This window comes from Labeo rohita, chromosome 16 (genome assembly GCF_022985175.1).
Source record: "Labeo rohita strain BAU-BD-2019 chromosome 16, IGBB_LRoh.1.0, whole genome shotgun sequence".
Lineage (NCBI taxonomy): Eukaryota > Metazoa > Chordata > Actinopteri > Cypriniformes > Cyprinidae > Labeo > Labeo rohita.
In genome coordinates, this window is record NC_066884.1 from 33,118,060 (window position 1) to 33,143,934 (window position 25,875).

General features: G+C 37.5%; 1 protein-coding gene across 3 annotated transcripts in view; it reads left to right on the forward strand.

The window, feature by feature from the left end:
• Window positions 1-25,875, forward strand: part of bbs9 (Bardet-Biedl syndrome 9) — a 169,007-nt gene that overhangs the window by 63,533 nt on the left and 79,599 nt on the right. For all 3 annotated transcript variants that reach the window (XM_051131731.1, XM_051131729.1, XM_051131732.1), the window contains one exon: window positions 22,384-22,566. In XM_051131731.1, coding sequence (XP_050987688.1) covers window positions 22,384-22,566 — 183 coding nt within the window. The remainder of the gene's footprint in view (window positions 1-22,383; window positions 22,567-25,875) is intronic.

A 25,875-nucleotide genomic window follows, 5' to 3' on the forward strand; every position in this document is an offset into this window, starting at 1 on the left:
GATACCTTACCTCTCCAGGATACCTTAAAGGACTTGTTTGAGAGGTAAGACTCAAACCACTGGAGTTCAAGACGCATGCGCATCACTAGACAAGATGAGCGTTTGTGGTTAAAAAGTGTATAAATATTCAGTTTGTATGAAAATGACCGGTCATTATGCTAGACAAGACTTTTATAACTCGGCTTGGATCGTTTAGAGCCATGTGAAGCTGCAGTGAAACTGCATTTTTAACCTTCAGTCCATTGAGCACCACTGGAGTCCACTATATGGAGGAAAATCCTGGAATGTTTTCCTCAAAAACCTTAAAGATATAGTAAATGTTTGTTGTTGTTATTACTTGGAGTTCTGATAAAGAAATAAAGTAATACGTTGGTGTACAAACTGCAGTGCTTTATCAGTAAGTTTCTGCGGCTAACGCATACGCCGTGACTGTTTGGGTGTTTACCACCGAGCTGTGGGCTAGAGTAATGGGCGTTCCGTTTCCGACATGCACTTCACGCAGTCACCAATCACCAGACTGGGTCATTGGACCAATCATGCAAATTAGCATCACGTGAAGGAGTGGTTTATACAAATGATTCTTTGAACAAGTCATTTGGGAGTCATTGAGCAAAAAAAATAAATGCATATTAAAGGGTGTTGTGAAAGTGTTTTTTGACCTTGCATGCAAGTCAACCTGTTGTTGGGGACTCTCAAAACCAAAATGTGAATCTTTCATAGTACATAATAGGGGCACTTTGTAGTGTCCTTGATAAAGTTGTGGTCACTTGATTGAAGGATTTCTCAATTCTGTTTGAGTATCCAATTAAAAAAAAAAATCCTCGATTGCATTTTGCCGGTGTCGAGTAATTTGCCAAATATCAGAAGTGGCGCATTCCACATATTAAACCAATTTAAAGTCATAATAAAGCATAATGCTATTAAGAATTCACAAACGCTATGATTCAGTTAAGTATATGTGATGCATATGCGCTTTAATTATTTACATGCGTGTAGGTTACGTACATCCGTGTCAGAACGGCTCCATTCACAGTAAATGCTGTTACACAAACTGTTATCATTTACATGTGTGGAGCTTCTTAAACTCCATCTCTGCATGTTGTTGTGAGTTTATTATAATGTTCATCTGGGAATGCAATGTGCAGTTTCATCAGATTTGTAAGGTAAATCATTTATAAACCTACACAAACACAGGAGAATACATCAATATCTTTCTCAATATGTTAACTGCTCATCGTGATTTCAAAATAAGTTCAAACCCTCACTCTGAGTTTACACGTTTTGATGTCCACATATTCAGGATTATTAAACAAGGAGTAGATTGCGCAGTAAAGTGTAAAACAATCGTCAGGCCGTTGGTGCCCTCTGCAGGCATTTCTCATAATGCATAATGTATATTAGCTCTATTGTTTATAATAAATTATGTATTTTAACAATTTTGTTCAATAAAACAATATGATTACTTGCTTTTGCTACTTTATTTGAACTAATTATTATTGCCTTATTGCTATTTTACAGTCATGGGCAAAAATATTGGCACCCTTGCAGTTCTGTCAGAAAATGCAACACTTCTCTCAAATTTTTTTCCAATTGCAAATGTTTTGGTATTCATGTGCTTATTGATTGTGACAAAACCACAATCCTTCTGGGAGAATGCACTGTGGACAGATGAGACAAAAGTAGAGTTTTTTGGTAAAGGACATCATGGCACTGTTTACAGAAAAAGAAATGAGGCCTTCAAAGAAAAAAACCCAGTCCCTACAGTCAAACATGGTGGAGGTTCAAAGATGTTTTGGGGTTGCTTTGCTGCTTCTGGCACTGGATGCCTTGACTGTGAATGGTATCATGAAATCTGATGATTATCAAAGAATTTTGGGGTGCAACGTAGTGACAAGTGTCAGAAAGCTGCGTCTCCACCAGAGGTCATGGGTCTTCCATCAGGACAATGACCCAAACACACTTCAAAAAGCACTCAGAAATGGTTACAAACAAAGTGCTGGAGAGTTCTGAAATGGCCAGCAATGAGTCCAGATCTGAATCCCATATAACATCTGTGGAGAGATCTCAAAACAGCAGTTGGGAGAAGGCATCCTTCAAATCTGAATGACCGGGAGCAGTTTGCAAAAGAAGAGTGGTCCAAAATTTCTGTAGAGAGATGTGTAAGACGCTCATTCATGGTTACAGGAAGCGAATTTCAGTTGTTTTTTCCAAAGGGGGTGCTACCAAATATTAAGTTAAGGGTGCCAATAATTTTTGTCCAGTGCATTTTTTGCGTTCTGTGTGCAATTGTGCTTTTCCAATGCAAACAAAAAAAAATAAATAAACATGTGTAGTTTAAGTCATTTTAAAGGCTGTTGTCCACTTAGGTCTATTTTTATTACTACAAATAATTAATCAAAATTATCCAATTACTTGATTCATCGTCAGAATAATCGACAGATTACTCGATTACCAAAATAAGCGTTAGTGAGAGCCCTTCAGACAATACAGGCAAAATTTGTTGCTGTGACCGCACCTTAAAAAGCAATTAGTTTTGCCAACTGGTGGATGACTTGCTGCTGAAGCTCAGCTAGTTGTTCCTGTACCAATGACATTGCCTATTTGAAGCTCTCTCTCATGTCTCATACTGTACATATTTGATGACAAAATGATGGGGAGTGGGGTACTGCTCCCAAGCCTTACTTTAGATGTTAAGGAGACCCTGGGGCTGCTGGACACCTGCCTGATGCCATATAGCATAGAGTGTGAGGTTACACTTGTGCTGTTCTTGGCCTCCACCAATCATAGCGTTTACTTCAGTGTTTGGTTGAGACTGGTTGGTGAGATGTACAGAATGGACCAGTGGATTTTCTGTACACTACCGTTCAAAAGTTTGAAGTCTGTATTTTTTTTTTAAATAATACCTTTATTCAGCAAGGACACATTATATAAATTAAAGGTGACACTAAAGACAGTCTGTTTCATTTAAATGCTGTTCTTTTGAATTTTGTTCATGAAAAAAAAAAAGGTTTCCACAAACTTTTTTGACACTAAAGACTAGAGTAATGACTGCTGAAATTCAGCTTTACAGGAATAAATGACATATTCAAATGAAAAACAATTATTTGAATTGTTACAATATTTCACAGTATTACTGTTCTTACTGTATTTTGATCGCATAAATGAGGTCTGGGTGAGCATAAGACTTCTATCACCAACATACAAAATCTTATTGACCCCAAATTTTGAATAGTAGTGTACATTCTTAGCAATTAGGTTTGTTTATGACTGGCATTTAAACAAGGCACAGAATGTCTGTTAATATTTTTTTCCCATTTGTTTATCAACATTGCTCGGTTAGCTCTAAAAATATTCAGGATTCAGAGATGAATACACTGTTGAGTTGTATGCTTTTTGGATGACATGTTTTTTGTTACACATCCTGTTTATGTCACTCAAAGAACCTAGATGCGCCTCCATCATTACACAGCAACAGACTGCGGGTTGTCATCTACAATGTGTTTGATGCTCTGGATGTTTGTGGGCAGATAAGATTTCACTTGCTCATTCCTTCTTAACCCCACTCTCATTCCTCTGATCATTATTTGTGTGGATAAAACCCCTTACTTCTAAATTCAGGATCAACAAGAATTCTTGAGGAAAAGAGAGATGTGTTGAGGTCTAGAGAGCACTGACCATCTGTGTTTCCCACAAATATTTTTCCTTGTAAGAGCGCTTTAAAAAGGCTTCTGTATGTGTGTGTGTTTCACTGTGAGCTGTGTGGCTCCCTGTAATTAGCAGTTGAAAGGTGAAGGTGGCTGGCCAGTGAATGACAGCTCACTGCGGGGCCCCTGCACTCATAATGGAGGCCTCTCTCCAACAGCCTTGATTTATTTGAGCCCAAATGGAGTGCTAAACAGGGCTAAATGCTGCTCAACACTGATCCTCCTGTCTACATGAGCTCTGCCATTAATGGCCAGTGGTCTGAGATCTGGAGGCATGTGCTTCCATGTACATGTGTCTGTTTGATGCCAGGTTCAAAAGGGACTCTCAGGTACTGCTTCTGTTTGTGTAACCTATGAAAGGCCTTAGGGAGTTCCTGTTTTTCTTCTCCTGCTCTTTTCCTTTTTTCCCCCTCTTCATCAGCACATATACGCCTCATTCATAGTCATGAAGGGCACAGGCACAAAGAAACATTGATGTAGGCAGCTTAGATTAGATCTCATTTCCAAAGCTTTATAGCCCAATTCTTTGGGCCTTAAAAGAGGGACTCCCAGAACATATCATAATCATGCAATTAAAATGTCTTGATTTGTAGTTTTGTTTTGTTTTGCTGGTTTTATCATTTATTTGGTGGTGTTTATACTATAACGATAGTTATGTTAGTGTCCAGAACAACACAAGATAATGTTCTGTTTATTATAAACAGCTCTGCAGTTGTGTCATCTGCTGCTTTAAATGCTCAAGCTCTAAAATGGGATAGATTCTGACTGACTGTCAATGCTTCTATAGTTTAACAACTGGGGAAAAAATTGTTTTGAAAGTTATCATCCTTGGTGTGAATGTCTGTATACACAAGCACAAATGCAGTGTCCCATAGGGGGCAATAGAGTTACCTTCAAATGTCTGTACAGTTACACTAGATGCAGTTTATTCAGTTTGCTAGCTATAACAGGCTGATCGGTATGATGATTTATACTACGGGGGTCGTTGAATGCTTGAATCTGATTGGCTGACGAATGTTCTAAGGTTTGCATTATTTTTAGGGAAACGCACGGCGAACGTAATTCCAGGCAGCTCTTGACCGCATTATATGTCTATATCACTTCGCCACATGATTTCAGTTATTTCAAAGGTCCTTAAAGCCTAAAACAGCAAAATAACCAAAACCCACAATGACACCGACCAAACAAATAAATACAGTAAAAAAAATAGGATAAAAACGACAGATTATTTCCATGTTTTTGCTAATGTTGTCAGCGCTGCCCTGACGATTAACAACTTAACAATTATATGACATTTCTCACAAGTGAGGTAACAGTGCTGTTTCTGAAGAAAATGATTCAAAAGTTTCACTATTAGTAGACACTGCTGCGTCACTTTTGAGAGACGCACAGACTCAGAGAGGTAATTTGCGAGCTATTTCTCTCTCCCTCTTGCGCTCTCTCTTTCTGTTTGTGTGCCTGTCTGTCTGTCTAAACTTCATTATTAACTGCATTAGTCTGCTATCAACAAGAATTCAATGGCCTGTCATCAATTATTCCTCACACATATCATGGCAACAAAAGAAAGTACATATTAATAGAGATTTTGCTTTATTCTGTGTAAAACATGGTATGTAAATTAGGGCTACAAAACAATTAATTGCGATTAACTGCATTGAGAATAAAAGTTTGTTTACATACTATATGTGTGTGTACTGTGTGTATTTATTATGTTTATATAAATACACACACATACATGTATATATTAAGGAAAATATATAAGATTTATATATAATCTAAATTCTATACAAGTATAAATATATACATACAAATATTTTTTAAATATTTACATATAAGTGTGTATTTATATAGACATAATAGATATACACAGTACACACACATATAGTATGTAAGCATAAACTTTGGATTTTGATTTTGATCGTAATCATTTTGCAGCCCTAAAAATATAATCACACAGCTCAGGACCAATTAAAATGTTTGACAAGTTAAACAACTAAAGAAACAATGCATGAATGAGAACATAAATTTTAGCTTGTTGCTAAAAAAAGTTGTTAAACCACAGAAAAAAAAAAAAAAAAAAAAAAGTGATGCAGGGCTCAAGTTGTTTAATACACACCCGAAGCACGCATAAAGAAACTGCTTTTATAAAATTTTGGTCATATCATCCACCACTAACCTTAAATTGCTAAGCAAGAAACTGCTCTGACATTGCAGTAATTGACCTGACTAAATCTACTTAAGTCGTGATGTAAGGAAAGCTGTTTCTGGGTCCAAGCCTCCACTTGTTTTACTTAAGAATACTTTCTCAACAGCCGTTTAGAAGCACTGTTTCTTGATATTACACATGTAAGTTCAACATTTAAAAACCCTACGGTGTCCCAGTGTCCCAGACACAAATCTTTTAACGATTTATAAAAGATGAATCATTGTCTGGCCATCAGAGATTTTCGGTATAGTGAGTTTATTTTTTTGGTAGTATTATATCACATTTTGAATGAATGTATATTAGCACCGTTTGTTGCTTTCTTGTAGCATCTGATCGAGCGTTCGGACCCGGAAGTGGTGCTGTGTTACGTCAAACTTAACAAGCAGATAAGCTGATAATAGAAACAGACAGTTATGGTATAAATTGTTATAGCACCCCTTGCGGCAAGGCTGAGAATGTAGAGCACACTTTTGAATAGTGTTCTGAACTTCTGACAGATGTAAAAATGCAACAATGTGTGAAATAAGTTTACACAGCTAAAAGTGCTTGAACTCTGACATAGAACATTCAAGCCTTGCATATTTTGTGTAAATGTTTATTAAGAATTTAGCAGTCTACAAAAAGTCAGGCCTAGTTTAGGCTGTATTCAGAAGATTGTGCTTTCCTTTGAAAGTTCCACACCACACACAGATGCTTTGCGTCACAGGTGTTTGCCCAAAGGCAGGCAATTTCAGTGGGGGAGCTACTGATAATACATACAGGTGCATTCTCATTTGTGTTTCATTTTGCATGTGTGCATTTGTTTGTTTGCTATTAATTACATTAATTTAAATGTAGACTTGACTTTTACTCCATAGTTTGCTTGCATTTTCGTGTTGGGGCACTTCTAATTCATTACGTTATGAAGCATACTTTTTATTCCACTGCAAGCTTTAAAATAAACAATAATGATATATGGCCAGTTCCTAAAATGGACTGATTATTATTTGTTCACGAATCAGACTGAACTTAATTACCCATCTCGAGTAAACAACTCACTGATGCTGATGCCGTTGGCGAAAGTTTGAGTCATGAGTGAATTGTCTTTCAGTCTTTTCAGCCTTGTCTCAAATAAGCCAGAATCTAAACAAGCAGAATTGTTTAATCTGGTTGTAATATTTATTTTTATCATTTAATTGTTTTATTTAAATTTGACAGAAAATGGAATATAAAGACAAACGTTATACTGTACAAAAGTAATACTCGTGCTTCAGTATTTGTGTAGTAAACAAAACCGCGTCTCCGCCGTTCATACTTACTGAGGTAAGCGGAACCTACAGGATTCATATTTAAACAATTTTTTTGTATTCTAATATTCACAGACACTAGTCCATATCACGACTTGAATTAAGTAACAGACCTACTTTTGATTTATTCATCCAAAAAATAATGAATTCTGTGGGAATGCTACAAAATAAATTCTGTTTTTATGAATGGACTCTGCGATCCCGTCCGCATTTTCACATAAACCAAATGGCCCTAGAAATGTAACCACACTTTAGAACATTTCAGTTTGCCCTGTGAGTTGCAGGTGTGGGTCTCTCTCTGTTATCTACGCGCCCAGATGCATTCTCAGGTACCAAAATTTGGCACAGATTAAATTTAATGTGAATCGGTACTCTTCAGTATCTGCGAAATTTGGTCGGTACCCTTAAGTGAAAACATTCTAGGGGCCAGGAGAATTTAGCAGGCGGATGCAGACATAACCAGACTGGGTCAAGGTAGGACTGTGGTCAGGCAGAGCAGAGATCGGAGTCACACAAATGATAATCTGAGTAGGTGGGAAATGCAGGAAGCAAAGTTAGGGCAGGTGAAGGTCAGGGGCCAATATAGCTGGTAGACAAGGCAACAAAACCCAGTCAGTGGTGGACAGTGTTTGGCAGCTGGTAGGGATGAAAGACCAGGCAGGCTGAATCAGAAAGGAGCTGACTTGAAGCCCAGTTGAGTGGGCAAAGTAAAGGGAACTGGCAGAAACCAGAAAACTGACAAGAACCAGAAGACTGATTGTCAGGAATCAACAGGGGCCTTGGGTGAAAAGGTCCAAGCACAAAGGCAAACAACAATCTGGCACAAGACAGTAGAGAACAAACCAATCAAGTGAGAGGCAGAACAGGTGTTGCAGATTGTGCCGATAAGCTGCTGCCTATAAAGTAGGCACGAAATGAAAAGTCGGTGCATTTTTATTCCGTTTATTTTACTCTTGCATATTAGCTCAGTGTGAAATTTATACTCTTGACTGTGTGGGAGACGTTCAGTAGGACCACCTGTAGCCTTTGGCACAGAGTCAGTCATGACAGCTGCTTGGGATTTTGGTTTTATTCACCGTTAAGCAAGGCTCCGGTTTGGGTCGAAGCAGTTAGCAGAACGCTTGAGCGCCTGCCAGATTTTCAGTCCTCTTACAGGAGGTGCTGGGAAAGGAGAGCTGGCATTTATGCACCTCAGTTTTTTCAGTGGACTCTGTACACGGTCACTTTCACATTCAGTCTCAGGAAGTGCACTTACATCTGGCAATGTGCCAGTAACAGTTTATTTCTATGTCGTCAGGGTGACTTGGGAAAATTACTTTTTACACACATTCTTCGTGGGAGTTACTGCGGATAATAGTGAACAACATCTAGTGCACTATGAGACAGGGAACTGTCGCTTCAATTTCTATTTCAGTTGATAACATTGGTATCACTGCTCAATTGCACAGACTGCACAATTTCTTTTACCTTCTATATTCACCTAAGCCAGTAAAAGCCAGTGAATCTGCCCTGAGTGGCTGATGTTTAGTCTATCAGGTCTATAGATATTAATGTCTCTCAAGTTCTCCAAGTGTCTGAAATGGACATTTGTCAATGAGAAGACGCCAGGAAATGAAAAGACATGCTTTATTATTTAAAGAGATAACTTAGGGTTTTGCATTTTGCACTTATGGAGGTGAAACTTGTGACATTCTTCCAAGCTTGTGATTTTAAAGATGTGTGGTATACAACCGTAAGACTAATATGGTTTATTTAGGAGTCACTGAACTAGGAATGAAACTTCTTTTATATTTTTTTCTTCTAGCATTTCGTAATGAAATATCTTTTGGAACTAGGATAGTTCACTCAAGATGTAAATTCTGTTATCATTTACTCACCTTCATGTTCTTCCAATCCCCCTGTTCATTTTAGAAACACAAATTAAGATATATTTAATAACATTTCAGAGATTTCTGACCATTAGTTGTAAGTCAACTCAACCAAAACGTTTAAAAGTTTACATTGGTAAAGAAGTAATCTGACCTCCAGTTATCAGCCTGGAGCTTTAAATGGGAGTGGGTTCAGTGCTCACATGAGCTTTTTGGAAAAGAAAACACCAGAGGTAGATTTTGCATAGACAAAAGATAGCTATGCAAGAATACTACATGCCCATTGTGAAGTGTAGTGGTGGACCTTTGATGCTGTAGGGCTGTTTTTGACGTATTTGTAAAGAATAAAAATTGTAATCATAATATTTTAGCTTTCTATTGTTTTACTGTAATTAAAGTGTGTTAAAACTGCATTAAACTGTGGGGACAAACATCAAAGTCTAAAGGAGTATTGAAACAGAAAAAAGTTAGGACAGGACTTGTAGGGATGGGGTTTAACCTGACTAAATGAAATCCAAAAAAGAAGCCCTGTTTACATCACTTGAGAGAAGTCTGTTATTTTCACCAGAAGATCTATTTATGACAATGACAAAAAAATAAATAAATAAATCGTTCACAGTACGCTATATAACATTTTTTCATATATTATATACTTCAATTAGAGTGAATTTTCACTTGGTTCTACCTCTTGTTGTATGTGAATGTCAGTTTGATATTTCTGTTGAATACCATAGTGGCTACAGATCTAGTGCACACAGGCTACAACTAGTCGATACAAATTATCATCAAATTACCTTCATAAAAAACAAAAATATTAGTTTTATGTGCTCTTGATCTTTAACTTGAAAGCAGAAGATAGCAGAATTCTTCAGGTTAAATCTAAACCCAAAATCAAAAGCTTCTACACTGACTCCATTGTCTTTGGCTACTGTTGATTCTGACTTAAAAGCGTGTGCTATCTCCCCTCTAAGCTGTTGCCTGCCTTCTGTGAGCCAAAAAAGGAGGAATAAATAAATACACACTGTGCAGAGAACGCAACTCCACAAACAAACGATTTATCTTCATCTCTGCAAATGCCAGACCTTTAGGGGAACAGTTTATTTATCTTTCACTTTCTGTTTGCTGCATGTATGTGTGAGAGAGTAAAGACAGACAGAGGAAGTATTATTGTGTGTTCTTTGTTGCACTGAACCTGGCTTTAGAATGAAATGTAATTTGCATGTAGAGTGTTGTTGGTAACATTTCCAATCTCTTCGCATATTTTAGACTGTATATTAATGGATTTTACGTTGAGAAAAAAAGGTAGTTTGAAGATGTGTTACTTGTGGCTAAATGTTCTTTGTAGATGAATATCTTGCTCAGGGACAGTGGTCTGTGAGGGTCATGAGCTGCACTGGGGGTATAAGTGAATTACGATAATTGCACTGTAGTAATAAACAAAGCATTAAAATGAACTACTTTTCAGTAACTTTTTGTGTTTTGTATAGTATTTATATTTGTTAAAGTCAAGATAAAATTGTGTTTACTTGTATTATGTGACAAACACATAATACTCACACTATGAACAAATCATCAGTCTTTAGGGAAGTATTGCAGAAGTACCAACCCAGTGTTTACAAAGTGAACGTGCAAAGAAGGTCAAACGCCCTTTACAAAAAAAAGGTAAAACAACAATGTAGGACGATTTTGAAGTTAGAGGGGAAAATGAGATGAGAGTTTTTTGACATAGCCTAACTGTCTTGAACGGGAGTGCACACAGTACGTATGTGCATCGCAGAGCTAGACAAGACGAGCATTTGAGGTTAAAAAGTGTATAAATATTCATTTATTTCTAAAATGACCGATTGTTTCACAAGATAAGACTCTTCTTCCTTGGCTGGGATCGTTTGGAGCCCTTTATAGCTTCATTTAAACTGCATTTTGGAAGTTCAAACTCGTGGGTGGGCACCATAGAAGTCCACTACATGGAGAAAAATCCTGGAATGCTTTCCTCAAAAAACATAATTTCTTTACGACTGAAGAAAGAAAGACATAAACATCTTGGATTAAAAGGGGCTGAGTAAATTATCTGTAAATGTTCTGTTCTGGAAGTGAACTAATGCTTTAATAATCACTGAAAGCCATGAATAAACTGAAGGAATAACTTCAAGGGCTGGATGATATGGCCAAAATTTGTATCACAGTATATTTCTTAATTTCAGTCGACACTACTTCTGATATCGATATAAACAATACAAAAAAGCCTGAGAAAAACTGCCAAGAATGCCCACAATGGATGTCTGTACCCACAGACTTCTGAAAATGAATATGCCAAGTCCATGAAACCTCCTCCTGTATGTAATATTTTAAATTAAAAATGGTACTAATAAATTAATGTTCACCTTTTATTTGTATTTAGCCTTCATACAAACAAGACATGTGAAATCACTGTCAAATAAACATCAATAAACAAGATTCTCAGACTCACTTTATTATCAATATCTTTAACTTTAAACCATAACATAGACTGATTATTCTTACACCGTGTCTACATCGTTGTGACAGTTGTTGCGCCACACCACAAAGATGTCTACACTAGACAGTATAGTGTAGACAATGTAGACAGTATCATTAAAAATAATGGGTTATATAGTATTTTGTACACCAACACATGGTGTGATAGACTGTCACAAAATTGCTTTAGCCAGGATAAAGATGTATATGTGTATCTTTAGTGAAGCAGCATGTAGAACCACTTCTGAAACGTGCCGCAACGCGGCTAGTATAAAAATAAGCATTGTCTAGAGTGGCTGTGATCAGCTCTGGTGGCCGTGTTGGAGCTGTAATGCAGTGTAAATAAGGAGTTATACAAGCATTAATGGCAAGGAAAGCCCCTTATACTTGGTGTTGACGGTTATAGTACAGGGGTGGCGAGCACTGGTGCTGGAGAGCCGCAGCCCTGCAGAGTTTAGCTCGAACCCCAATTAAAACTCACCTGCCTGTAGCTTTCTAGTAACCCTTCAGACCTTGATTAGCTTGATTAGATGCATTTGATTAGGGTTGAAGCAAAACAATGCAGGGCTGCGGCTCTCCAAGACCAACGTTCGCCACCCCTGTTATAGTACATTGAAGAATGATCAAATGACTTTTAGGTCAACTGTAAATGCGAAAAAACTGTTTCCAGGTTGCGGAGTATTCCTTTTTTGAATTGCCTGAAAAACCACCTCATGCAAGCATAAAAACTTTTTGGCGATATATGGGAGTTTTTGCGAAATTGACGTTTCCATTAGGTGTATTGTCCCGCTCACCGTTCACTGCTCAAGTGATTTTACGAGAGAGAAAACGCACAAACACACCAGATTTTTAAAAAAAAACATGTTTCTCACAACAATCTTTCTCTTCTGTTTCAGTTACATCAAGAGCACTGCAAACATGCATAGATAAAGTGGTATCCACATCCTAACCCATCACCGTTGGGCTATGATTAGGTCAAATCAACCCAGCTTTTTCATTTTCAATCCATTTTTTCATCCATCCAATTTTTTCTGATCCAATACTGATAAAGTGACTGGCTGTTCTGGGAAATGTAGAAATTAGAGATGTAACGCTATGAAAATATCTTATCAAGATTATAGTGACCAAAATTATCACAGTTATCAGTATTATCACCATGTTGTTAAAATATTCTGGAAATGTTCAAAAAGTACTGACACATAAATTGTTTCACCAAGTTTTATATTTAAAATCAACAAACAACAAATAAAATGACGTTTTATTTGCGTAAACACTAAAACGATGACATTACCAATGATGCCCATATTTTAAACGACAACATAACTGACACAACAGTTTATCTAATAACATGTACGAAATGTTCAAAAGGGCTGTTTTTTTTTTTTTTTAGAATAGAATTAGAATAGAGAGTGCTACAGTTAGAGGGTCAAATAAAGATGTAAGAGATGTGTTTTTAGCTTATTCTTGGAGATGTTTGGATTGAGTTGGGCTGGTCATTCCACCAGGAGGGTACATTTAATGTAAAAGTCCATAAAAGTGACTGTGTACCTCTTTGGGATGGCATAATAATGCGCCGTTCACTTGCAGAACGCAAGCTTCTAGAGGGCACATAAGTCTGAAATAATAAATTTAGGTAAAGGGGTTCAGAGCCAGTGGTGGTTTTGCAGGCAAACATTAATGCCTTGAACTTTATGCGAGCAGCTATTGGTAGCCAGTGCAAACTGATGAAGAGAGGTGTGACGTGCGTTCTTTTCGGCTCATTAAAAATTAATCTTCTGGATTCATTGTAAAGGTCTGATAGAACTGCCTGAAAGACCTGTCAAACGAGCATTGCAATAGTCCAGCCTGGACAGAACAAGAGCTTGAACAAGGAATTGTGAAGCAAGTTCCGAAAGAAAGGGCCTGATCTTCCTGATGTTGAATAAAGCTAATCTGCAGGACCGGGCAGTTTTAGCAATGTGGTCTGATCATCAACCACAACTCCTGGCTGTGTCTGAAGGAGTTATGGTTGATGTGCCTAACTAGATGGTGAAATTGTGATGAAATGATGGGTTTGATGGAACCACAAGCAGAGTTGAAGGTGATGGTCCTTCATCCAGCAAGAAATGTCTGTTAGACAAGCTGAGATGCGAGCAGCTATCGCCAGATCATCAGGATGGAATGAGAGGTAGTTGAGTGTCATCAGCATAGCAGTGATATGAAAAGTCATGTTTCTGAATGACAGAACCTAGTGATGTAGACAGAGAGGAGAAGCGGTCCAAGAACTAAGCCCTGAGGTACCGTTGTAGCTAGATGTTGTGACTTGGATACCTCACTTCTCCAAGATAGCTTGAAGGACCTGTCTGAGAGGTAAGATTCAGGGCATGCAAATTTGGTCCGTTTCTTGGCCAGACAAAAACTGTGCACAGGCTAAATGTAACTCTCTGTAAATCCACTCTCTGTCACTAGGTGGCACTTATGGAACAGCAGAATTAGAGCTAGTTCATTAACCCCTGTGGATAAAGCAGCATTGTGAATAAGAACACTACTAAAAAGATGAAAACACAATTTTCTGAAGACAACCAGAACCTTCAGAGATGCATTCATATAATTTATTCATTCATATATGCATTTGTATAATTCCCTTAGCATTCAATTAAATCCTCCCAGTTTTCCATCATGTTTTCACCAAAAACAAAACTACTCTGCGTGCTGTGCACACGTGAGACTGTTACTTAAAACTTACAGTGTTATGCTGGATAGTATTTATTTATTCTGAGTTGTTCAAATTGTGGTAATCGGACTGATTAGTTATTAAGATATGAAACGGTAATACTAACCATGGGGAATTTTATCATGATTTATCATCAAACCTGTGATCATTTCATCCCTAGTAGAAGAAATATTTTTTTAAGAAATAATTTTTCTTTATCTGGTAAGTGTAAATCTGTGCAGATGCAGGGACTAATGTAGAGACGCGTTACTTTTTCTAGATTCCCAACACATTACCTAGTCTTGAGGTTTATATGACTGATGTACCAGCGTTATAGTCTCTAGCTATTTGATAACTTTAGAACTCACTGCCTCATATTGCATTGAAACCTCAAACATATTAATGTCTTAACAGTCACAATTCTTTTATTGCCAATAAAAGTGGATAATTAACAATAAATTGTATGCAGCAAATCCTTGCAGCTACATTTGCAGTTGTTATTAAGTTTTCCAATAACAGTAACTTTTTCATGAACTCTTTCATGATTCAGCTCCCATGTTTTCATTATTTTGTCCACAGCCTGCATATAGTTCCTGTCTTTCTCCTGGTTTTATATTCGTGAGTATAAATGACAGGTTGTCGTTACTTCAGGGGGGGTCAGTGTATGGAGGTGGGCTGGTTTCTGCCTGGGAGGTGAGGTTTAACTGTTGATTACAGACTGTTGGATTGTGTCTGCTGAAATGACTAGAGAAAGCTCACAGTAATGAAAGGGCTGTTTGTAGACTCATGGCTTCTATATATGGAACCGTGAGTAACCTAGCCATGAATACACAAACAACCGTACCATCTATCCCTGAAATCCTGCTCAAATGCTGGCCTTCTTTTTAATTCCTTGATAGAAGTAGAATGAGTTGAAGTACCTAATTCCAAATTTTTTGTTAAGCTTTTCATGCCTCTTGCTGTACCTATGTACGTGCAGCCAGGGTTTTCATGGCATTGAGACCAGATCAAATCTGCATTATCTGTTTTGGTATGAACCGTGAAAGAGAAAAGGGCTGTATCCAAAACATTCAGAATCATCTAGAATGTCATTGTGTGGTTCAATGTTATGGTTTCCCTACACTAAATTGTGACTGAACACGTGAGAACCACAGATCAGGTAGTGTTCCCCTTGTGTTTGTCAGACCGAGTTTCACTTGTAAGACGTATTATGAAGCGTCAGGGCTCGAAATTAACTTTTTTACTTGGTAGCACTGGTGCTCCCAACTTCAAAAAGTTAGGAGCACCAAAAAAAAATTTAGGAGCACCAAATGAATATTAAGGAGCACCACAACTGCCAGGCATTTCATTTTAGTAATGCACCGATCATGATTCTTCATGGCCGATTCTGATTGCTGATGTTTTTACAAGCAAATGGGCTGATTCTAAAAGCCTCTGTTTAATATTTATTTTAAGCCTTAAGCAGGGACAAGAATGAATGAAAATATGAGTACATGAATAAGATGTTAATTTTCTGTATTACATGTAGAGCCATTTAAATTAGAGGCAACCACTGCATTTTTAAACAATCTACAGTATATATAAAAAATAAACGGCAGAGTTATCATTTGATGTAAATGTATGCCGCGTTGTACAGTATATTGAGACGGAGGTGCCAGAATTGCATCTGACAGAATGTGCGCTGTAGCACGAACATATTTCTTCAAAAGCAGATTGTGGAGACATTTTAATTGTCCACAATCAAAAATCGTCATATCACACACTCCTAATTTCAATGTAGTTTTTGCAAATCCGGAACAGAGGTTGGCTGAGAGAGAGAAAAAAACAGCCGGTTCCGAGTTTCAGCGGAGCGCAGTGTCAGTGACAGGGAGTGATTGACGGCTAATATGTAAAATCTGCATTAAAGTTAAGAATGTAAAGATCAAGTTTAATTAGTTATGTAATGTTGAAGAGAACGGCGATCATGACACTGCATCAGCTCACAGCGGTCTGGGCAGTAGTTAGGCTAGCGAAAGTTTTGTAAAGGAATGAAAACAAGTCGCATCACAACATTTTCTCGCACTCGCACAAATGCTTCCAAATATATTTTGAGGTCACACAGATTAAATTTTGGGAGCATATGCGACCAAAACGGTCGCAATTTTGAGCCCTGAGTGTGATTCTCCGTTTGGTTTGAGCTTTGGTGTCCAGTCCTGCTCCTGGACGGCTCTAACCCCAGTTTAACACACATGAACTAGCTTATCAACATCTTTAGGCTTACTTGAAACTTCTATGCAGGTGTGTTGGGGTAAGTTGGAGCTAAACTCTGTAGGACCCTCCAAGAGAAGGTTTTGGACATCCCTGGTATAGAGATTGTGTTTTCACAGCTCCAAAATCCAGTGGCATTGAGCAAATGTCCAGTTTGACACATGGTGATGTTTGGGTTTGAGGAAGCTAGTGATAAACATCTCTTGAGCTGAGATTCTTTTCAGAATAAGGAAGTTGGTAGTGCGTATTGGTGAAGTTCTGCTTCGCAATAGCAATACTTTCAGCTCTCTCTAACAGAGCGGAAATGTCATGAACTGGCCTGTTTGCAAGATCCTGTGACAATTTAATGGTGATAGCCATCAAGCTAAGTAAGACCCTGCTGCAGATTTTGCATGGCTGTGTGTATATGAATCTGCCTAAACTGACTAAATAAAACAACTATAAATTTTAGTACAAAAAGGGTGAAATATCATACTGCAAGCCTGCCAGTTATGTTGGAAAGGGCTAGTCCCAGGTAGTCCAGAACACATTAATGCAAACCAGCTGACTATGGTGTTTTCCACTCACAAAGCATAAGTGTTTGACAATATAGTGTATTGTTTTTCTCAACCTAGGCTCACTGGAAAAATGTACCACTAGCTACATTTTTGCAAAACTCCAAAAATGCACCTATACATAAAATGTAAAGACTGAATTGAACACTAGAGGCAGTAAAAGAGCAAAAACTTTTATTCTTTTTCACACATATTCTGATTAAGAGGGAAATTATTAATTAATAAAAACAAACCACAATTCTTGTGGTTCCTTGCAAATACTGTTATGACACCGATGAAAAGCATTTTTGCCGTAGTGCATAATTTATAAACAAATATATTTTGACATTTGACTGCTGATGTGGTAAATTTGCACCTGGGTCCTGTGAAACACGAGTCAAGCTAAAACAGTTCAAAGACTCTTAGAAGCAAAGCTAAATGTGAAAAATGTATTCTTGTCTCACCTTTGCTTTTGTTAACACTATTGGTTAGGTTTAGGGTAGGTGGTACGTTATTTCCGAATGTGTTTGATTTCTAAAATGTCATACGTACAGCAAGAGTAATAAAAAACATTGCCAGATTTATGCTTATCTGTTTCATACAAAACAAACGTGCAAGAAGCAACGTTTGTCTGTTGCTCACTCTTTGAAATGCGTTGTGTTTCAAAGTGAATATGCCATTCATTAAGTATTTTGAGCAGCTCGCTTCACAATAAACAATTTGTAAGATTGATAGAAGAATGAATTGGTTACTACGTGCACATTTCAAACATTTTTGTGGACAGAAAGTTCTAGCATTTCAGGAGCCTAACAATGAGAAATGTATTAAATCTGTTCTTGTCAGCTAGGCAGGAGCTTTTTTTAGTTTTCTGCCTAAAAGCTGTCTTGTTTATTGTTGACTAAATGGATGTGGATCATCCTACAGGAAGTCTATCACTGTAATGGCTTCTCCAGCTATGGAGAAGTGAGGGAAGCGGTGGATAATGAACAATTTTCCCAGGAAGACAGAACCAAAAGACACGGAGTGGCATATTTATCAGGTCTGAGCCAGCTGATAAGGCATCTTAGTTGTCTCTATGGGTTGCCAGATACTATCATACCCTTAGTCTTACTCAACTCTCTTCAATGGATAAGTTTATAAACAAGAATTGTCTTTGCCAGCATTTCTTTATTCCTCTCAATGTAATCTCTGCGCTATGACTGAAAACAACAATGGTAACTGTCTAGGATCGCTTGCTGGTACAGATGCATATCTCTTTGTCATCAACCTCCCAGCTTTCCCTCCACACAGGAGCCATTCTTACACACACACACATTCAGTAACCAGCCATAGCATATTTATGTTCAGTTATAATACTGACATTTTTGATTGTTTCATTTTATTTTATACCTACTTTTTGATTAGTTAATTGTTTTAAATTGGTTCATTCAGTAGTGGCATAAATTTGTTCAAATGCATAGTGTCTTCATAGTGATAATTATACATATGGCAGATTAAACTCTTAAACCATTTCACCTGGTTTTACAGACAAGGCTTAAGCCTAGTCCCAGACTAAAATGTAAATCTGAGCTGTTGCAACTGAAAGAAACTTGCGCTGATTGATCTTGAAATATGTCAGTGCCTTTGTTTCATCTCAATATGCCCACCAGTAATGTATTTTCTAAGGCATGTTTATAAAAATTACTTTAATATCCTAATTGAACTATGGCCTAAGCCCTGACTGTAAAACCAGCCCTTTATTTAGCCATTGAGATTGGGTCTCCAAAACTTTTGTCCGCATATTTGTACACTACTGTTCAAGAACAAGATGTTAATACTACTAATTAATACTTTTATTCAGCAAGGATGCTTTAAATTGATATAAAGTAACAGTAAAGAAAGATATAAGAGTGCATTGCTATAAAATATTTCTATTTCCAATTCTTTTTTTTTCTATACATCAAAGAATCCTAAAAAAATTGCTTCATTGGTTAGCTGTTTTCAACATTGTTATTAAGAAAAATGTTTCTTGAGAATCAAATCAGCATATTAATAATTTCTGAAGGATCATGTGAGACTCATGTGAACTTCAGCTTTGTCATCGCAGAAATAAAATACATTGTAAAAGATATAAAATTAGAAAGCACAGTTATTTAAAATTGTAATAATATTTCACTGTTATCTCATTGTGACCAGAGTTTGAAATATAAATTCAAATCTTAGTCAGTTAATTTCAGCTGTTGGTATGTGTCTTTTGCATGCATGATGCATGTGTTCAGGACTGAAAACAAGTTAGCATTGTGACATTATTTTCATGACAGTATAGTTATATATTCCCCAATTTGTCATGAAATAATGTCACTGCAGAGAAATTAATTTGGTCCTGAAAAGTAGAATTTTAGATGTTTTCTTTTAAGATATTTTTAGGTTCAATACAATTTTAATCAACATTATTTATAGCATAATATTTATGATATGTTATAATATAATAATGTAAATATTGATTACATGCTAAATTTGACACTGACGGTTCTTGAGATTGTTCTTGAGTCACCCATGGAAACTTGCACTCTTCAGTAAAATTGCAGCATCCATTCAAACAGAGGGGCAGGTGCCCTGTGAGATTTAGAGCCAACAAAAATTAATTATGCATGATTGTAGTTTTTAATTTTAGTGGCAGTAATCAGAAATCTAAATTTGGCAGCTGATTTACACCCATTGAAAAGTCATTGTGTGTGTGTGTGTGTGTGTGTGTGTGTGTGTGTGTTTTTTTCATGTATTTTTTTTTTCTCCTTTTGACATATCTTGTCTTGCCCAGGCCACCAAAGGGGCTTCCACTTCTCTTCACCACTATCAGGCAGATGGGCTCCATGGCTCCAGACCATGTTGTTAATGCTTTTTCAAGAGTTTCATATTATTTTGGAACTCAAGTCTGATGATGACAGATTGAGCAGTGAAGTGCTGTATTTCAGCAGCTCTCTTTCTCCTAAAGGTGTGAACAGGACCACTGACTACTGACATCCCACGAAGAACTATAAAAAAAATCTGTTTATTCTGACCGCACAGATATTTCTGTCTCTCCGTATTTGGCTACATCCCTCAGGGAATGAAGTGTTTTCTTGCCTGTCTTTGGCATTGGCTGGGGTTTGTTTTGGGCTTGAAATGTTATATTTCAAAATGGTTTGGGGTATTTTTAGAGTATATAATTTTTGTAGAATGTGCTCATGGGTAAGTGGTGACCACACTGATGGGTCTAACGGTCTGCCAGCTGTTTCATGTCTGTTCTTTTCTAACCAACAGCAAATTTTAGCTCTTCAAGATAGTGGATTCTAATCTAATTCATCTTAAGTGATACTTAACATTGTACATAATGAAAACCCACTTCCTGTTTCTCCATTTTTTATTTTCTGCTTTAAATAAGGTATTTAAATAGATTTTTTTGTTTGTGTTATTCTCTTCCTGAGGCACATTGTATACTTAAATACTTTGAATATACCGTTCTTCACTGAACAAGTTCAAGAACTGCCTTACATCTTTTCTCAAGGGTGTTTTCACCTATTCTTGACTTTCTCTTTTTCAAGTAGTAGTTCTTTCTTTCTCCTGTGTTAAATGTGCTTTTGTTTTTGCTCAGCTGGCATCAATCAACTCTTGTACTCTCACTCACAAAAGCTCCTTCACTGAAGGTCTATTTGGATTGGCTGTTCAAACCTTTTTATCAATACACACTGATCCTTAATAGCAGATGTCTCTCTCAAACACTGTTTCAGTGTGTTTTTTGTGCTCTGTGCCTTATGGTTTCAGGCGAAATATGATTGACTATACAGGTGAGGTCTGCTCTCAAAGAGCATAACTTTATCAGGCCTGTACAATGGGCTGATTTTTACCAAAAGTTAGTCAGCAAGTATTATTGCTGAACTTTTTTTGCTGTCATTTGAGGTTGTGGAGCAGTGTTTATTGTGCTTTTTTCCTTTTTTGCCTTGTTCTGCTTATTTTTACTAATTTTTGTCTTTCAACAGCCTCTCATATCCCACTTTTCATAACTGTATAAAAAAAGGCAGACCAGCATTAAGTGAAATGCTGATGGTTGACTCTATCCTACATCAAGACCTGCTTAATTTTTCAGTTTGCTAATGACCAGAGACATGTCATATTTAAAAGGAAATTCTGAAGAAATAAATGCATTAAGACAGCAAAGTCATTTTTATTATGACATTATTTTTAGGATGATTGTGCATTCTCATCTAAATAGTGCTAAATACAGCTACAATAATGATAATCTAATTGAAATTAGCACTGAGAACAAAGGCAATTTCAAAGAAACTCTTGCAAATTCTTTATTACATTTAAGAGTACAATGTACATACTTTAATTGCCATCAAAATAGCATTATGCATTTATTTTCTTTAAAAGAGAAGTCCACTTCCAGAACAGCAATTTACAGATAATGTACTCACCCCTTGTCATCCAAGATTTTTTTTTTAAGGGAAAAAATTTCAGGATTTTTCTCCATATAATGGACTGCTATGGTGCCCCGAGTTTGAACTTTCAAAATGCAGTTTAAATGCGGCTTCAAACGATCCCAAATGTGGTTGTAAACGATCCCAGCTGAGGAAGAAGGGTTTTATCTACCGAAACGATCAGTTAGTATCATAAAAATAATACAATTTGTATACTTTTTAATGTCAAATGCTCGTCTTGTCTTGTTTTTTACAGGTTCATGACAGTTAGGGTATGTCGAAAAACCCATCTCATGTTCTCCCTTAACTTCAAAATCGTCCCGTATCGCTGTTTTACCTTTTTTGTTAAGGGTGTTTGATCTAGTTTGCATGTTCACTTTGCAAAGACTGGGTCGGAACTTCTGCAGTGATGTAGGATGATTTTGAAATGATTTTTGTTTTTCAACATACCTTAACTGTCTTGAGCCAGAATGCACAGAGTTCAGAGAGAGCAAGACAAGACGAGCGTTTGAGATAAAAAAAGTATATAAATTGTATTATTTTAATGAAAATAATCGTTTCACTAGATAAGACCCTTCTTCCTCGGCTGGGATCGTTTACTACCGCATTTAGGATCGTTTGAAGCTGTATTTAAACTGCATTTTGAAGTTCAAACTCGGGGCACCATAGCAGTCCATTGTATGGAGAAAAATCCTGAAATGTTTCCCTCAAAAAATGCAATTTCTGAGAACAAAAAAAAGACATGAGCATCTTGGATGACAAGGGGGTGAGTACATTATCTGTAAATTGTTGTTCTGGAAGTAGACTTCTCCTTTAAGACACTAATCAAAAAGCTTGAAAAGACAGGACATCAGTTCAGTTGGTTGTACATGTAAACTCTTTTCTGATTTGTTTTGTTTCTGTTTTTCTCTTTGTCAGGTTATAGCATTAGCAGATGCAGCAGAAGACAACCGGGAGCGTTTGATCCAAGCTTTTACACGTTTGCGGAGTGCCACTCACCTCCTCATCCTGCTGTTGTCTCTGTGGCAGGGGCTCAGCTCAGAGCAGACTGCCATCCTGGAGGCCACGCTCCTACCACTGCTGCAGGACACACCACAACTTGTGAGAGAACACACACACCCATATGTACACACACATACAACACTAGTTTTTCACATTAGACACCCTCCGGAATGAGCCGCCTGTGTCTGGCTGACCTGGAGGATCTGTCTCCAGGTGTTGGGTGACATGGGTGCTGAAGCACAAAAAGCTGTGATACAAATGTGACACATAAACACACAATAAGCATTACTGACCCCATTGCACACTTTACTTCACACAGTTTTCTCCAGCTTTGTTCTCTTCAGTGTTTTTCAGCTATTAAAATTAAAATAAATTTAATTAAATTTAATTTAAATACAATAAAATATTTTTGTTCCATTGAAATACAATAAAATATAAATATTAAAATAAAAACACAGAAATTGAGAGATAACTGTACACAATTGTACACAAATACGTGAGTGGAGTCAGGCTTCTCTTGGTTGACTCGCCCCTCCTTACAGCTTGTTTCTTTAAACCAAAATTGTGCCTCTCAGCCAGTAGAATTCCTGTAATGCTTTATCTCAATTTCAAAGGCTCCAGTAATGTAGGATGTGTCTTCTGATATAGTGAAAACAGACTCCAGTAGCGTTGTGTTGTTCCTGATATCAGAACATTTGTAAATTCATTTGTGCCGCAGACACACATGATAGAAAAGATGTGCTATTACTGTTTTGTGTTTGAACTTGTTGGATGGAAAAATCTGATAGACCTCCACTGAGGCAAGGGCTCATATTTAGAGACAAGGAGCCATATTTAGAGACCAGAATATCATCAAAACTTTCCGGTGTGATGTTTTGACTGACTTTGTCGATTCAGTTCCCACCACTTTTTGAAAGCCACTGGATTAATAGCTTGTAATAGCATGTAAAAAAGATTAGGATCTCTAATCTGTGATTCTTCATAGTTTGTGACCCAGGATGACAAAACCAGTCTTTAATTAGCAGGGGTATGTTTGTAACAATAGCCAAAAATATGGGTCAGAATTGTCGATTTTTGATTTATACCAAAAATCATTAGAATAAGATCATGTTCCATTAAGACATTTTGTACATTTCCTACAATAAGTAAATATATAGTGTGGCGGGAGGAGCAAAACGACAGACACAGTGGGCGTGACTTCAGGCCTAGGAGAGGCATTTATTGAACATAAAATAAACAAAAGTGTCCAAAGGGGGAGAAAATAAAGTGTCCAAAATAAACAGGAGGATCTGGTGTCCTCGTCGTGCTGGGAGTCCCGTGAAGGAGGGGCAGTGTTTGGAAGGGAAGGGTCCAGGTAAGGGCCGTAGTCCGGCGGCCGCACGCTCTCCCCACTGAGGTCCGCGGTGGCTTCATCTAGTGGCTTCGTCCACCTTGGCCACAGCACTTCCTGGAGATTAAACGGCCCGGCGTCCTGGCCCGCAGCCGTCCTACAGGTTTAATCGGCTTTAAAGACAATTCCAAAATGGAGTTTAAATGCAGCTTCAAACGATCCCAGATGCAGTTGTAAATGATCCCAGCTGAGGAAGAAGGGTCTTATCTAGCGAAACGATCGGTTATTTTCATTTAAAAAAATATGATTTAAATACTTTTTAATCTCAAATGCTTGTCTTGTCTTGCTCTCCCTGAACTCTGTGTATTCTGGTTCAAGACAGTTAGGGTATGTTGAAAAACGTATTTTCTCCCTCAACTTCAAAAATCATTTCAAAATCATCCTACATCGCTGCAGAAGTACCGACCCAGTCTATGCAAAGTGAACATGCAAAGAAGATCAAACACCCTTAACAAAAAAGGTAAAACTGCAATATAGGACGATTTTGAAGTTGAGGGAGAACATGAGATTGGAGTTTTTCAAATATTTGCCCTATCCTAACAAACCATACATCAATAGAAAGCTTATTTATTCAGCTTTAGGATAATGTATAAATTTCAATTAAAACAAAAAGATCTTTACGACTGGTTTTGTGGTCCAGGGTCACATTTTATTTATATACAGGTGCATCTCAATAAATTAGAATTAGAATGTCGTGGAAAAGTTTTATTTCAGTAATCCAACTCAAATTGTGAAACTCGTGTATTAAATACAATCAATGCACACAGACTGAAGTAGTTTAAGTCTTTGGTTCTTTTAATTATGATGATTTTGCCTCACATTTAACAAAAACCCACCAATTCACTATCTCAACAAATTAGAATACTTCATAGGACCAATAAAAAAAAAACATTTTTATTGAATTGTTGGCCTTCTAGAAAGTATGTTGATTTACTGTATATGTACTCAATACTTGGTAGGGGCTCCTTTTGCTTTAATTACTGCCTCAATTCGGCATGGCATGGAGGTGATCAGTCTGTGGCACGGCTGTTATGAAAGCCCAGGTTTCTTTGACAGTGCCTTCAGCTTATCTGCATTTTTGGTCTCTTGTTTCTCATTTTCCTCTTGACGATACCCCATATTCTCTATGGGTTCATGTCTGGTGAGTTTGCTGGCCAGTCAAGCACACCAACACCATGGTAATTTAACCAACTTTTGGTGCTTTTGGCAGTGTGGGCCGGGGCCAAATCCTGCTGGAAAGTGAAATCAGCATCTTTAAAAAGCTGGCCAGCAGAAGGAAGCATGAAGTGCTCTAAAATTTCTTGGTAAACGGGTGCAGTGACTTTGGTTTTCAAAAAACAGTGTACCAACACCAGCAGATGACATTGCACCCCAAATCATCACAGGCTGTGGAAACTTAACACTGAACTTCAAGCAACTTGGGCTATGAGCTTCTCCACCCTTCCTCCAGACTCTAGGACCTTGGTTTCTAAATGAAATACAAAACTTGCTCTCATCTGAAAAGAGGACTTTGGACCACTGGGGAACTGTCCATTTCTTCTTCTCCTTAGCCCAGGTAAGACGCCTTTGATGTTGTCTGTGGTTCAGGAGTGGCTTAACAAGAGGAATATGACAACTGTAGCCAAATTCCTTGAGACGTCTGTGTGTGGTGGCTCTTGATGCCTTGACCCCAGCCTCAGTCCATTCCTTATGAAGTTCACCCAAATTCTTAAATCAATTTTGCTTGACAAGCCTCTCAAGGCAGCGGTTCTCTCGGTTGGTTGTGCATCTTTTTCTTCCACACTTTTTCCTTCCAAACAATTTCTGTTAACATGCTTGGATACAGCACTCTGTGAACAGCCAGCTTCTTTGGCAATGAATGTTTGTTGCTTACCCTCCTTGTGAAGGGTGTCAATGATTGTCTTCTGGACAACTGTCAGATCAGCAGTCTTCCCCATGATTGTGCAGCCTAGTGATCCAAACTGAGAGACCATTTTGAAGGCTCAGGAAACCTTTGCAGGTGTTTTGAGTTGATTAGC